The 14,177-nt window shown below is 42.6% G+C and overlaps 1 protein-coding gene across 1 annotated transcript in view; it reads right to left on the bottom strand.

The window, feature by feature from the left end:
• Window positions 1-13,596, bottom strand: part of NSG1 (neuronal vesicle trafficking associated 1) — a 37,569-nt gene extending 23,973 nt beyond the window's left edge. The window contains exons 1-2 of the mRNA XM_074229803.1: window positions 13,465-13,596; window positions 7,511-7,627 (exon numbers count right to left, since the gene is read on the bottom strand). Coding sequence (XP_074085904.1) covers window positions 7,511-7,627; window positions 13,465-13,593 — 246 coding nt within the window. The 5' untranslated portion in view covers window positions 13,594-13,596. The remainder of the gene's footprint in view (window positions 1-7,510; window positions 7,628-13,464) is intronic.
• Between the last annotated feature and the right edge of the window lie 581 nt (window positions 13,597-14,177).

The raw sequence follows: 14,177 nt of genomic DNA, 5'->3' as shown, positions 1-14,177 counted from the left end.
ATTGTCTAATACAGGCTGCCCCAAAGTGTTGGGGCATGGTTTAAAGTTGCACTAAGGAATAAAGAACCCCCTGTACTGAATCAGATTCTAAAGCTAACAGGGAGACATATTAGGTCCAGTGTCCTGTCATTCTAAATATAGACTGCATTCATCTGCAATTCAGTGAACATTTACTGATCACCTCTACTGTTCATGGGAGAGGGCAAGGGGATGAAGGAGACCTGAAACTTAAGAAGATACAGTTCCTCCTTGGAAAGGGTGTCAGTAGAGGTGAGTCTTTAGCAGGTTAATGATTAAGTTATATAATCCTGTACGATTTACAAAGTCCTTACCTTACAACAACCCTAGGTTGTAGGCAGCTGGTGGTACAGGAAGATTTGAGTTCAGATACTGCTCAGATGAGTTACCCTGGGAAATTCACTTCAACTCTGCTTGCCTGTGAAATGGGGACACCTACCTTACAGAGTTGTTGTATCAAATGAGATGATATTTGTAAGTATTTAATACATTAGAAGCAATGTAGAAATGTTACCTGGAGGACAAACAGGCTGAGAGAGGTAAAGGCCACACAGCTAGGTTTAAAAAGGACCTTAGAAATCATCAAGGCCCTCATTTTACAGATGGTATAATGGGCTCCCAAGAGGCTAAGCTTGAGAACTTCTGGTTAGAGGATCTCTAACCATTAGAGCTAAAGACCTTATTAAATGACCAGGACCATCTGCCCCAGGAAGCAAGGGTGGGGGGCGGGTATGACTGGAACAAAGGAAAATGGTGTAACTCCCAGGAAAGCAAATGTACTGAAAGACAGGAAGGCCAAAGGGAAATTTGTAGTTTTTTTTTTTTCTTCTTTAATTGTACAGAACCCTGTTTCTGGTTACTGGACAAACTTTCCTAAACCTCACTGTTATCTTTTACCACTACTGCCAACATGGAATTATCCAAGAACCAGATCTTTTGTTTAACCATTGGAAATGAAGCAAATTCTGTTTGCTGCTACTGAAACTAGACCAAAAAGACACTGGAGGCAGGCTTCAGACCTAGCCTCTGCCTGTGACGACCTGTGTGATCTTGAGTCTGTCACTTTATCTCTCCAGGCCTTGGTTCCCCCATTTCCACATTCTTAGTTCTCCTCATTGTATTACAGTAGCAGAATTCTCAAAAATGGGATCTGGGAACTTGTAGGGGATCTCTGAGACTGTTTTAGGGGATACAAGTTGTCAAAATCATTTTCAAAACAATACTAACATATCTTAAAATTCAAACCTGGTAGAACATCCATAGATATAACCCACTCTAAATGGGGGAACGGGATTCATCAATAATTTTTAAGGGTATAAAGAGGGTCTAAAACTAAAGTTTGAGAACTCCTGGATTAAAAGATCTCTAAGACTTTTTAAAAAATGGTCCCCAGCTCTAAAACCTATGGTTCTGCTTTTGATAAACAAACTACACTGAGACAAATACATCTTGCTAGAGGGACAGTGAACCCAGGAAAATCATATTATCTTGCCATCCCCATCATCTAAATCTCAGAACTTTAAAGGAGGAATGGATATTAATGAACATCTATTCTAATTCTCCCCATCTTACAGAAAAAAAAAACAGTCCCAAGGGAGATAAAATGACTTGCCCAAGGTCAACCAGCAAACTAGTGATAAAGGCAGGATTTGAAGGTGGGCATCATGATGCCAGACTAGAGCCCTCTCTCCTACCCTGAACTGTCTTCTGTGTTACAGTACTGCTATTGATAGGTGTAATGAAACTTAGAATTTAATAATTGCTAATTAGGCTGAAAAGATTCAGGACTTCATCACCTTCTACAGGAGCAGTTGGTGTTCTTTATCCAGGTGGAATCAACAAATGTCAATGATGACCTTGAAAAGGGTACAAAAATGGAAAAGAAAAAAAGGAAAAAATGGAAAATGGAGGCGATAGGGATAAGAGTAAAAGGCGTTTGGAAGATGATGACGGTGTTGGTTATGGGACAACTGTTTTGATCAAGCATTGCAATGGTGGGCAACTGTGTCCAATGGATTTTTGTTTCTCCCATTTAAAGCTATGTAGCCTAAATTCAAACAGTATCAGGTTGATGCTTTCCATACAGGATTTTCTGCAACTCAATAGTGCCTCCCTCTAGTCTTTGTTAAGTCTTTAAGCCCAGAATTTGGTATAACAGAACTGAAAGCCTCAAGACCTTTTTTTATATTGCCTGAGAGCTAGCTCCTTATTCTCCCCCTGCCTGAGTAGTCCCATGCCCTAGCCCTGATCATGGACTGGAGATAGTTCTTTCTTCCATGCTCCACCTCTCTTTAGATGACTGGTGCTGGTTGATGGTGTTCTAAATACAGGCCCACGGCCCCTTCCCCAAGCCCTCCCATACCCTGCCCTAAAGCCTGGCCCCTGCTCTTACTTTCCACCATTTGCTCTGGAAACAGTAATCCAATCGGCATCACCATTGCTCCTGGAAAGTGTGTGACAATCAGTGGCTCTAGGTTCCAACTCATCTCACAATCACTGGTGATTTCCTTTCCCTAGCCACCATTCATCTGTATGCATTGCCTCTATAAGAAGGCAGGGATCATTTCACGTTTGTATTTGAACATCCAGCACCTAACACAGGGACTGGTACAGAGCAGATGCTTAATAAATATTCTGCTTTCCTTCCTTTCCTTTCTTCCTTCCTCCCTTTTTTCTTTCCTTTCTCTCTTCCCTTTCTCTTTCTTTTCTCCTTTTTTCTTTTCTTTCTTCCTTCCTACTTTTCTTTCTTTCTCCTTGCCTTTATTTCTTTTTTTCCACTTTCTTCCTTCCTTCCTTGCTGTCTTTCTCCCTCTCCTAGTCCCCTTCTTTGTTTCTTTCCTTCCTTCATTTTCTCCTTCCCACTTCCCTCCCTCCTTCCTTTCATCCTTTCTTCTTTCTTCCTCTTCTCTCTCCTTCCTTCCTTCTTTCCTTTTCTCTCAGTTAAAATAGTTCCTTCTTTACAACTCTGCTGTATAGATTACATATTATCATCTCCATTTTACAGATAAGAAAATGAAGAGGCAGTGATTTGGCCAAGGTCACTTGGTTTATTCATAACTGATGGGGTACTAAACTCAGGCTTTATGATTTAAAGTCTACTTTTCTTCCCCAAACACTCCTCTGCTTTCCTGCTAAGTAACTCAATAAAGCGTGTCTTTGGAAAAGGTGTCTGCAATCAGCAAATATTATGAATTTTTAAATATTTTAGATAACCAGCCCTCAGCTGTGCCCAAAAGGCAGTTCACTCAAATCCACTTAATCTGAGTCTGTCAACAACATCCCCTCAGCAGTGAGAACTGGAATAGTGTTGATCTGCAGCCGGATAGGGACTCAAGGGCTGTGTTCTGTACAATGCTTAACACAGTTGGTGGAACACAAAATGAACTGCATGGGCAATGAATGCTGAAGGTTATTCAGGATAGCAAAATGTATACAAGATTTTGAAGGACTACAGAATTAAGTCTTCCTTAATGTTAAATGCAGAAAAAAAATGGTTTCATCCTCTATAAATATTTAAAATATGCCTCTTGAAATGCCCAAGGGAATCATTATTATTAGCAGGTGAGAAGGGGTGCTAGAGAGGAAAACAGGCAAGCACAAATTCCACTCAAGGTCATTAGGACTCCAAAAGACACAAACCCACCACAAAATCATTTCTGACAGGAACCAAATTGACACATTCACTGGAGCATCCATGGCCATGAGTCAAGTAAATGTCATTTTACCCCTCTAGACCTTTTCCACACCAAACTTCAAACAAAAAGTTAGAGACCTAGCTTGGAAAACTTGTCATGCATACAAGCCAGTGTTGCCAAAGTCAGAAAGCCACCAGGTAAACAATACATCTTATAATTATGCCAAATATTTAACTTCTCAGCAGATGATGGTACTTTGACTCTTAGGGGCAACAGCAGCCCAGAAGCACAGTGGTTAACAAATAATAAAGACCCTGGAGAAAACCCCAGACAGCTGGCTACCCTTTTGCATCTGCATATATATAACCTTCCATTAATAATTCAAGATAGGAAAGGAGTACTTGAAGCACCCCCACACCAGGGTCCTCTGTTGTTAGGTTGCTATTAAATTTTCTGAACATTTCTGATCATTTGAGAACTACTTCTGTGTTTTTGTTTTTAACAACTATACCTTCAATTAATTAACCCACCATTTCCCTAATTGACGGTAACCTCTTCAGAAGCCTAAATGCAGAGCCAGCACTACGATGTGACGCATTCCGCAATTCCCCTAAGACAAAATCCTCTCTCTGATGCAAGAGTTACTTAGCAACACAACCTAGCAACCTGGTAGGCAGGGACTAATCCCAGAGCGATAATCATAAGGTAATATCCAAAAGACATTTTTTAAGAGTGTGCCATCCAAAGATATAGAAAAATGACGCACCCTCCAAGCCAGTATTCTGCTTGTTGTACAATTTGAAATGGCTATCCAAGAGGGAGATGGTTCCTTTATTTGTTGTTCAGATGCCCAAAATTGGGATTATGTTGCTTTTTTCAATATCTAGAGATTAAAAAGTAACAAGGGAATCACCATTTGTGCCACCATTTGTGTATAAGGAGTTTTCAGTACTGTTCCCGAAGTGGAAAATGAACTGATAAATGGGGGAAAAAAAGAAAGAAAGAAAGAAAGAAAGAAAGAAAGAAAGAAAGAAAGAAAGAAAGAAAGAAAGAAAGAAAGAAAGAAAGAAAGAAAGAAAGAAAGAAAGAAAGAAAGAAAGAAGAAAAAATGCCACTATTTGTTCAGCAAGAGAAACTATGTCAGTCTCAGGGAGACAGCAAAGCTTGGGAGAAAGAAGGCTTAGTTACCACTGAAAGCAATTTCACCTCAGTTTCCTCATCTGTAAAATGGAATGATCTCTAAGGGCTGTTCCAGCTCTAAAATCCTGCAATCTCCTTGATTTCTGTCCTTGAGTTATATTTACACAAACTTTTCCCATGCATTCTCTGACTTCAGGGCACACCATGGCCCCAAAACTACTGCACTGTCACACAGCTGCTAAAATAAATTAATAGGCCTCATTATTTCCACAGATTCAGATCTACTTTAATACTTCAGAAAAAGTGATTTAATCAGTGGAGGAGGAGGAGGAGAAAGATGCCTTCTGCTACCAACACTGAGCTGAGCCTCTCCACATCTTGATCTACTATTTCCATAAGTAGCTAGGCCAAAAAAAAATCACCTGGTAATGAAGCTTCTGGTAACAGAATGAACCCCTCTAAACTTAGCTAAGCTGGTCCTCAGATGAGAGGCTTTCTATCTCTCAATGGTCCCATCCTCCCTGCCCTTCCACTGACTGAACCTGGCAGGGCTTGGGTTCTGTTGGCATTGTCTAGAAGAGCTCAAGGTCACCTTCCTGTCTCCATCAGCCATCAAGGCACTCAAGGCCACCTGGAGGGGAGAGAACACATGAAGCCCGTGTCAAACCACTAATCCTAAAGCATAAATGGCTCCATTTAGTAAAAAATCTGATGTGAGAAGAGTATAAAGATCTCAATCTGCTCTCTTACCCTCCTCTCTCATCACCATGAGAGGGAAGGTTTCCTATATTTATAAATGTTTCCAAGTAAAATTAGTCCCTTCAAGGTATCACTCTAAAATACCAGAGCCAAAATCTCAAGGCAGTAGTTGGGGGGAGGAAACCCCTCATCGGAATCAGAGTCAGGAAACCAGGGCACCCCACCGAGCCTTGTCACCAAGCAGCTGTGTGACTTGGGGCAAGTCACTTAATCACAAGTCATAAACCTTGGCCTCCTCGTCTGTCAACTGAATGAGATGATCTCTGCAGTTCCCACAGGGTCTAATGTTCTACAACAATGATCACTTCCTCAACCATTCCCTTTCACCCTCAGTTTAATAGCCACGTAGGTCTAGTTAAATGTAGAAACCCATAAAAAGATGCTTCCAATGTCATGGGATCTTTCTTCCCCCTGGCCTAAGTCTCCCTTTTATCCCCCCTCCCCCAAGTCATCAGGCTGCCCAACCCAATTAGGTCATCAGCTTAACTTGTTTAACAGTTCCAAAAACCTCTTTCAACTATGCCAGATATTTCCTTTTATAAGCAAAACGTCTTGTGCTTGAATCCCATTTACTGGTTGCATGATCTGGATCCCTGGAATATTTGTACTTACCCCATTTTCCAGGAATGTTTGTTAGAATCTGATAAGATGAAAAAGGGAAAACCCATTTTCTAATCCAAAGCATACTGTACAATTATAAATTCAGGCCACTGAATAAATGCATGTAGATTGAAGGCTGTCGGGCTTCTGAAGACAGAAAACGTAGTTAACATGAAATCAGGAGAAAAAAAAAGAAAGATAGGCTACACTGGCCTCACTTTTTAAACAATCTTTCAACAAATCCCAAGGGTATGAAAATATAAATCATTAAGGGTAAAAAGACAGCAAGGAAAGCTCAGTCTCCATGGTCCACTCTTTCCATTGACTCTCTGCTAGCAGAACCCAGGAAGAACCCTTACTAATCTGCAAATTTCTTGAGAAAAAAGACCTTTTATATTTCTGTTGTAATTCCTTTGAATAAAACAACACTAAAGGTAATATTCAGGAAGAAAATACTCTAGCAATATCAATGGAATCCATGGAGATTTCCCTGAGCTATACTCTTGAGGTCTTTGTTAGAAAAGGAAACCACCACCTTAAACACTTGAAGCTTACTAACTGTGTGACCCTGGGCAAGTCACTTAACCCCGACTACCTCATAAAACAAAAAAGAAGAAAGAAAAGCAAACCATTACCTATTCAAGAAAAAATGAAGTTATAACTAAGAAACAGCAAAGCCTTTTCCCAAAGAAGTATATTCCAAATTACTTTTCTATTCAGACATTTGATTTCCATTTTCCCTGTTACTCATGATTTACAAGGAAAAATGAACTTCTCAATTTCAAGTTACTGACCAATTAACTCACTCAATGTTGCTGCTTGCTGCCCCAATTCCTTTTCTTAAATTAACTTTTGTTTTAATCCCATTTTCTGCATGGGAAGATACTACCATGACTCATTAAAGAATACATTAATGAAATGAAATGTCCTTTTCTTTCTCCATGTCTATCCAACTATTATCTAATATCAGCTTTCTCCTGAATTATTTTATAACTTTTCTGTACAATTCTTTTGTCAATTAGCTACATGGTGCCCCTGAGCCACCTTTTCTGGGCTGCTGTGAAAAGAATTTGAAGATTTCTAAATTTTATTTATTATGATTTCCATTGCCAAAAGACACTGAAGACTTGCATAGTGGTTTAAGCCATCTGTAGTCTGTTTCCAAAGAGTGATGCAAAATAGATCATCTGACAAGGTAGAGAAGATGGGCTAGTCATGCATCACTGTTATCATGTCTCCTCAAGTAGATTGTAACCCCTGGAGAGCAAGGAATGGATCAGATTCTTCTTACACAGTGGCTTTCCCAGAGCAGATGCTCGGTAAATCATTGTGGACTTCATCAGACTATTGACACCTACCTTAAATCTCTCAGAAACGCCTTCTGTGATGCTGATTGTGAATTCAGCAATTTTGGGAGTACGGAATTTCCCTTTCTTTCGATCAGGCTCATATTCTGTTTTAGTTTTGACCACCACCTTATGAAAAAAAAAATAAGACATAAGCAAGATAGTAGTAATAATAAGATAAAAAAAATAGATGGAAAGGTATGAGGATAGGGACACATTCATAATTTTAATCATGAAATGAGGTGTTTGGGATTTAATTTCCTTTAGAGAATCAAGAGAATAAGAATACCAGCATCCTCTCTGAGCAAATGCTATTGGTTTTCCCAACTGTGAAAAATAGTCTATACACCTGCTTATCTATCATCCATCTATCTGTCTATCTTCCTAACTTTCTAATTTGTCTGTCTTTCTATCATCTATCTATCATCTACCTTTCTATCTATCTTAAAGACTCTTATCAAGTGGAATTGGCACATCAGGAAGACTTGAGTTCAAATCTATTCTCAGACTCCTGCTTTCAAGTCATTCAATATCTGTCTAACACTTCCCTCATCTGTAAAAATAAGGATAATAATATTACCTACCTCCCAGGGTGGTTGTGAGGATCTAATGAAATAATATTTGTAAAGTATTACATAAATTTGAGTTATTATTATATCCCTGGTATCTTAGATTCCTGGAATTTCAAAGCTGGGAGACACCTTAAAAACCCCTTAGTTTCTCCACCTCTCCTCCATCACCCCCCTTAATATTTCACATGGAGCACAAAAGGAATCTGAGGGTCAGATATGGTAAGTGGCCAAGCTGGTCTGTGGCAAAGTTAGTTAGAAAGCCTGGTCTGATTCCCAATCCACTAGACCTTCCTCTAAAAATCAGACTTACTGAACTAACAGTAAAACCATGCAAATAAAAATTACATTTTTCACCCAACTATCATTGTTCCCCTCACAAGATCCTTGAAATTCTGGTACTTGAGAGCTGCAGCAATGCTGACCTGGTGTATTCTAGCTTTTCCTACAAATTTCTGTCTGCATTAAAAAAAAAAAAGATTGAGAGTCATTTGAGTATGCAGTCAATTACCCTTGAACTAATGAGGACTTTCAGAGCAAACCACAAGGGCTCACAAGAATTAGCAAAGCACAATATGTCTATCTATACTCACACCAAGGGACTGACTTCTCTCCCATCCACTACTATAAACATTTCCTTTAACTCTAGCCTCCCCTATCCAATAGAGGCTCCAGGTGTTGAAAGCATGCTATTCCCCTAGATGACAGCAGGACAGTCCAAGGACAAGGGGAGAGTCTCTTGGTAGAGACATCCCTGGGGAACCAGAAGATCAGATGATCCTCCTGGGCCCTGCCCTTTGCCTTTGCCAGGACATTCCACCATTCCCACCCCCATCAGGTGACTCAAGGAGCTAGGTCAGAAAAAAGCAGACAAGGAAGCAAAATGAGAAAGCTCTGCCTATCTGGCAGAAAAAGAAAAAAACTAAAAAAAAAAAAGCTTGAGGCTCAAATACACACAGTTCAGCTCCAAAGCCAATCTGGTAGGAGACTTGAGTCTCAACTCTTAATCACTGAGCCTCCCTCTCTTACATATATATACATATATATATATGTATATATATGTATGTATATATATACATATATTTCATTTTAACCTGACTTCTCCTAGATGAAAATAGCTGGGCCTCAAATCCTTCAAGGATTGGTCAAGGTCCCCAGGGCACCTGCAGGACACCCAGCCTCTTGAGTAACATCACAGCACCCCAATGTCATATCTTAATAGTAGAAAAGACTCCATTGCCAAAGGCCAGGAAAAAGATAATTACTGCTTCTAGATAAAGAAGCACTGGGAATGGAAAGGAAGAACCAGATGGAGAAGATACTCTAGGGACATCATGAGCACTTGGCCCTCAGCTGGACTGGGGAGAGAAGGGGAGAGAGGGGAAAGGAGGAGCTTAGGAGGGGTAAGAAATGAGGAGCATCACTTCCTGGGAATCCCAATATTTTTCATGTTGGCACAAGCTAATCTTGTTCTAAATAACTTTGAGGTTGACATAAATCAACAAGACTGAAACCTCAAGATATTTTAAAGATAAAAGTCTTTAGAGAGACCCAAGATGAAGAAGATGCTGAGAAAAATCTCCTGATTAAAATTGGCCTGCCTTAGGTAGGTTGTTCCTCCTTTGGTTCTGAGCATCACAGCTGAGAAATGAAGAGGAATTAAGGCAATCTCAGCTCAGCCCCACAGGCAAAGGGAACTGCTCATTGTTTAAGTCTGGCACCTGGTCACCAGATGGTAGGCACCTGAGCACTGAAAAGGAGAACAGCTGATTGGAATGAAGGCCCTAAAAAGGCCCAGAGAGTTTCTGTTCTCACCACACAGTGCAGCAAAAAGCATCCCAATTTTGGAATCAGAAACCTTCCCTCTGACACCGACAACCTGTGGGGTCTTGGGCAAGTTGCCTAACCTCTCCAAGCCTCAGTTTCCTCATCTGTAAAATTCAGGGGTTGAACTACAAGATCCCTAAATTCCTTTCAAATCCGAGTCTATAATCAAAAAATGACACGTTCTGAGATCCAAGGTATCTCAGAAAGTCAAAAAATCACTGTGAAAAATACTTAATGACTGCTTACAGAATCAACAATCCATCTTTATTTTCAATGTAATTTAGCACACATTAGTTAGCAAGCACCTACTATGGGCAAGTCCCTGTGGTAGGCACTAAGTATATGAAAACAGATGCCCATAGCTCATATTCTTGGAGAGATGAATTGTCCTGGTTCTGGAGACAGAAGACCTGGGTTCAAGTCCTAACTCTTGCCATTTATTGCCCATACATTGTTAGGGAAATCCCTTCATATCTCATATTTCTAAAGTTGAAAATTTGAACTAGATAATTTCAAATCCCTTAAAAAAACAAACCATGATGCTATGATCCTATAACCTAACAAAGGGGTGTGGCGGGGGGAGATCATGTACATCAGAAAGGTCAAACATCCTGTGCAACCTGCACCAAATTAAAATGTAATTGGGAAATATTTAGCAAAATAAATAAAGACAAGATAATGTTAGAACATGTTTTTCTAAGTCAATATGTTCCTGGGAGAACCTTATATCCAGTTTAGTGGCCCCATTTTCCATTTCAATTTGACAGTACTGATATATACAATTACCAGGGAAAGTGAGCTAGAGAGGGTAGAGCAAAATATGGTGGCAAATTTGAAGATGTAGCTGAATATTCTAACTGCTGACAGCGTTCTCTGAAAGGGATTCCAAACACTGAATGGTCAGTTGGGAAGAAAAATATCAAAGCTCTTGTAGAGTTCATCAATTTTTAAGAAAGTATATTATGTTATCTCAAGGGATAAGTACACTATTATTCTTATGAGTGGAATGTAATGTGTCCACATCAAGAAGACTCCGCACATACTTCTCTTGCCCCCCAAATCCCTTTCATTAATTATATATATATATATATATATATATATATATATATATATATTACCCATCAGTTTTATATATAAAACTGATGGGTAATTCCTGAATAATACAATGTGAAAGAATTCAGAGCTCCCTGGCCTCAGAGACAAGAGCCTGGGTCCCCCTTATTAACTCTTACTGGGTAAATCAAGTCATCTCTTTGGACCTCTTTATCAGTATATTCATCAAAAAAAATGAGAAAATTGGACAGATGGCCTTTGAGTTTCTTTCAGTTACAAAATTACTTTCTTTAAATTTAATGTGAACTACTGGGGGACAAGAATTCTCCAAACTGCAAAACTAGAAAAGGCCCTAGAGATTCTTTTAGGCCAACCTAGAAAATGATTTGTAATAAAGACCCTATCTATCACAATGGTTTGCTGTGACCCAAGTGCCACAGAAACTGTAAACAGTTACATAAAAATGGGCTGCAGTCCTCCCTTGCATAACACAGCCCAAAGTCACATCATTTCACAAGAGCATCATCAATCCACAATGGGCCTCCCCTACCTCATTTTGATAATCCAAGAAAGCCCTGTGTGAGATACCATAAACAAGGCTATCAGTCCCAAAGGAACAATAAATAATAAATAAACAAAATGAGAGAATGGCAGAAAGGCACAGTATCAAGACATTGGTTTGAGGTTTTTTTAATGCATTTATGACTTTTCTGTGAAGGGACTTAGGTTGGGGGAATTACTATTTACTATATCTTTGTGTAAATGTTTATAATATTTTCCAAAGTACTTTTACAGTGAGCACTGTGGTACAGTGTCAGTCAGTTACTTTAATTTATCACCTACTATGGGCCAGGCAATATGCTGAGAACTGGGGGATATAAAGAATAGCAAAACAAAACAAAACAAAACAAAAAAAAACCCTCTAACTTCAATCTATTGGGAAAATTCACAATCTTAGCTTGGAGCCTAAAGTCATGACTTCCAGTCTTGCATCAAATTCTTATTATTATTATAGGCAAAGCCCCTAAGCTTTCTGAAACTCAGTGAGATAATTTATTCAAAAATTTCTTTGCAAATCTTAAAGTGCTATATAAATAGAAGTTTCCACCCTTATTGTCATTCTCAGGTCTTTTTTCCCCCTAGATGTAAAGACCTAGTCAATTCAGGTACTATGCAGAGAGCTATGAAGAAGATACAGCCCCGGGGGGAAGCTAGGTGGTGCAGTGCATAAAGTATAGACCCTGGAGTCAGGAGTACCTGGGTTCAAATCCGGTCTCAAGACGCTTAATAATTACCTAGCTGTGTGGCCTTGGCCAAGCCACTTAACCCCATTGCCTTGCAAAAACTTAAAAAGAAGAAGATACAGACCATGGTCTTGTGGAACTTAAAGTGTCGAATGAATAGTTATAAAAATACCAGAAGAGGGCCCCTAACCTGGAGGATGACTTTGAAGAAAAGCTGAAATGAGATGAAGCAATATTATAGAAATAGCTTCACTAAAATAGTGGTTCTTGTGGTTTGACTCAGGTGACTATGTGTGAGGCTCAAGCAAGGTCTCCGGATGTTCCATTGGGTTTTAATTCAGTAAGTAGTCAATAGTAAATACTAAATAGCAAATAGTAATTGTCTAGTGGTTGGCTGCATGAATAGAGAAGAAGGGCTGGATGGATATAAGAGATGTTGTGGAAATAAAATTGTCAAGGCTTTCTAAGTAATTGGATAATATGAAGAAGGCTGAGAATCCAAGTGACTGGTACCCTCAAAAGGAAGAGAAATTAAGAAAAAGGGTGGCTTTGGGGAGGGAAGAGGATCATATGTTCCGTTTTGGACGTACCGACTTGGATATCCGGATGCAACCCATGGGATCATAGATTTAGGTTTTAAAAGTTCCTTTGGACCAACCTCACTTTGTCAGCAAGGAATCACTGCGGGTTATGGGGGTGTCCTCCGCCCAGAAAGATTAAAGGATTTACACAAGGTCAGGAAGGTGATGAGTGCGAGTCAGAATCCCAACCCAGAGCAGCGTTTCTTTGGGAAGCCAGCCTGCTCTTAGGGAGTGTGATCAAATATGTTTTTATTCCCCCTATACTCTTGTAGCTACCCTGATGGGGTGGCTCCTGCTGCTGCTAATTCCCTCTTCTCTTTCCTTTAGCTTCTGCTAATCACTGGAATACACATTTTTTTGTCCTAAAAAAAATTAAAACCCAAGACCCCCAACTGGAACCCCAGAATTGCCTGTCTTCTCCATGGCTGCCCCCACCTCTGGCCGGCAGCTTGGGTCTCTCAGGGACACCTCCCAAGCGGGCTTTGTGTGCCGCCCCCGGCCCCGCGCGGCGCGGCCAGACAATGGGAGCTGTCCAGCACGGCCAGCCGCAGACCGGCCCGCCTCCCGCTCGCCACGGCTGCGGCTTCTGGGTCTCGGGGCGGCTGGGCCGGGCCCCCTTCTCGCGGGGCGCCCGGGGGGGGATGAGGGGCGCCGGGGTCTGGCTCGGGCGCGCCGGGGGGGCGCGGACCCACCTTGTCCGGAGGGGGGAACTGCAGCTGGTTGACGTCCAGGGGCGTCATCAGGGGGATGGTGTCGAAGCCGTCCTCCAGCAGCGGCTGCTTGGCGCCCTTCTCGGCGAAATTGTTCCCCAGCTTCACCATCCTTCCGAGAGCAGGGCCGGGCCTGGGGGCCGCGGAGCGCGGTCAGGCCGGGCCCGGGCGCCCCCCGCCCCGCTGCCGCCCCCCGCCCCCGGGAGGGGCCGCCCCCCAAAGCCGCCCCCCGCCCCCCGGGCCGGGCCCCTCCGCGCTCACCCCGAGGCTTTGGTGGGAGCTTGGCCGCGCGCGGCGAGGCGGAGGGGGCGCGGGCCCGGGCGGGCGCGAGGCGGCGGGGCCGGGGCCGGGGCCGGGGCCGGAGCCGGAGCCGGAGCCGGGGCCGGGGCCGGAGCGGGCGGCGGCGCTACTCCGCCCTGACGCAGCCTCAGTCCTCAGGGCGCAGAGCCGGAGGAGGCGGCACAAAGGAGGCCGGGCGGGAGGGGCGGCGCCGGGCAGGGAGGGGGCGCTCTGGCCCCGCCGCTCCCCCGGGGCCCGGGGGGCGGGGGCGCCTGCGCTCAGCCGCGGCCGCGGAGGGGGGCCCGGCCCGGCGGGGGGCCGCGCACCCCCAAGTCCGCTCCGCCGCCGCAGACACGCAGCGCGCCGGCCCCGGGGGCCCGAGGGCGGGAAGGGGCCCGGGCGGGGGGCTTCAGGCC

The sequence above is a fragment of the Macrotis lagotis genome, chromosome 3 (genome assembly GCF_037893015.1).
Source record: "Macrotis lagotis isolate mMagLag1 chromosome 3, bilby.v1.9.chrom.fasta, whole genome shotgun sequence".
Lineage (NCBI taxonomy): Eukaryota > Metazoa > Chordata > Mammalia > Peramelemorphia > Peramelidae > Macrotis > Macrotis lagotis.
This window is presented reverse-complemented; position numbering and strand designations above follow the sequence as displayed.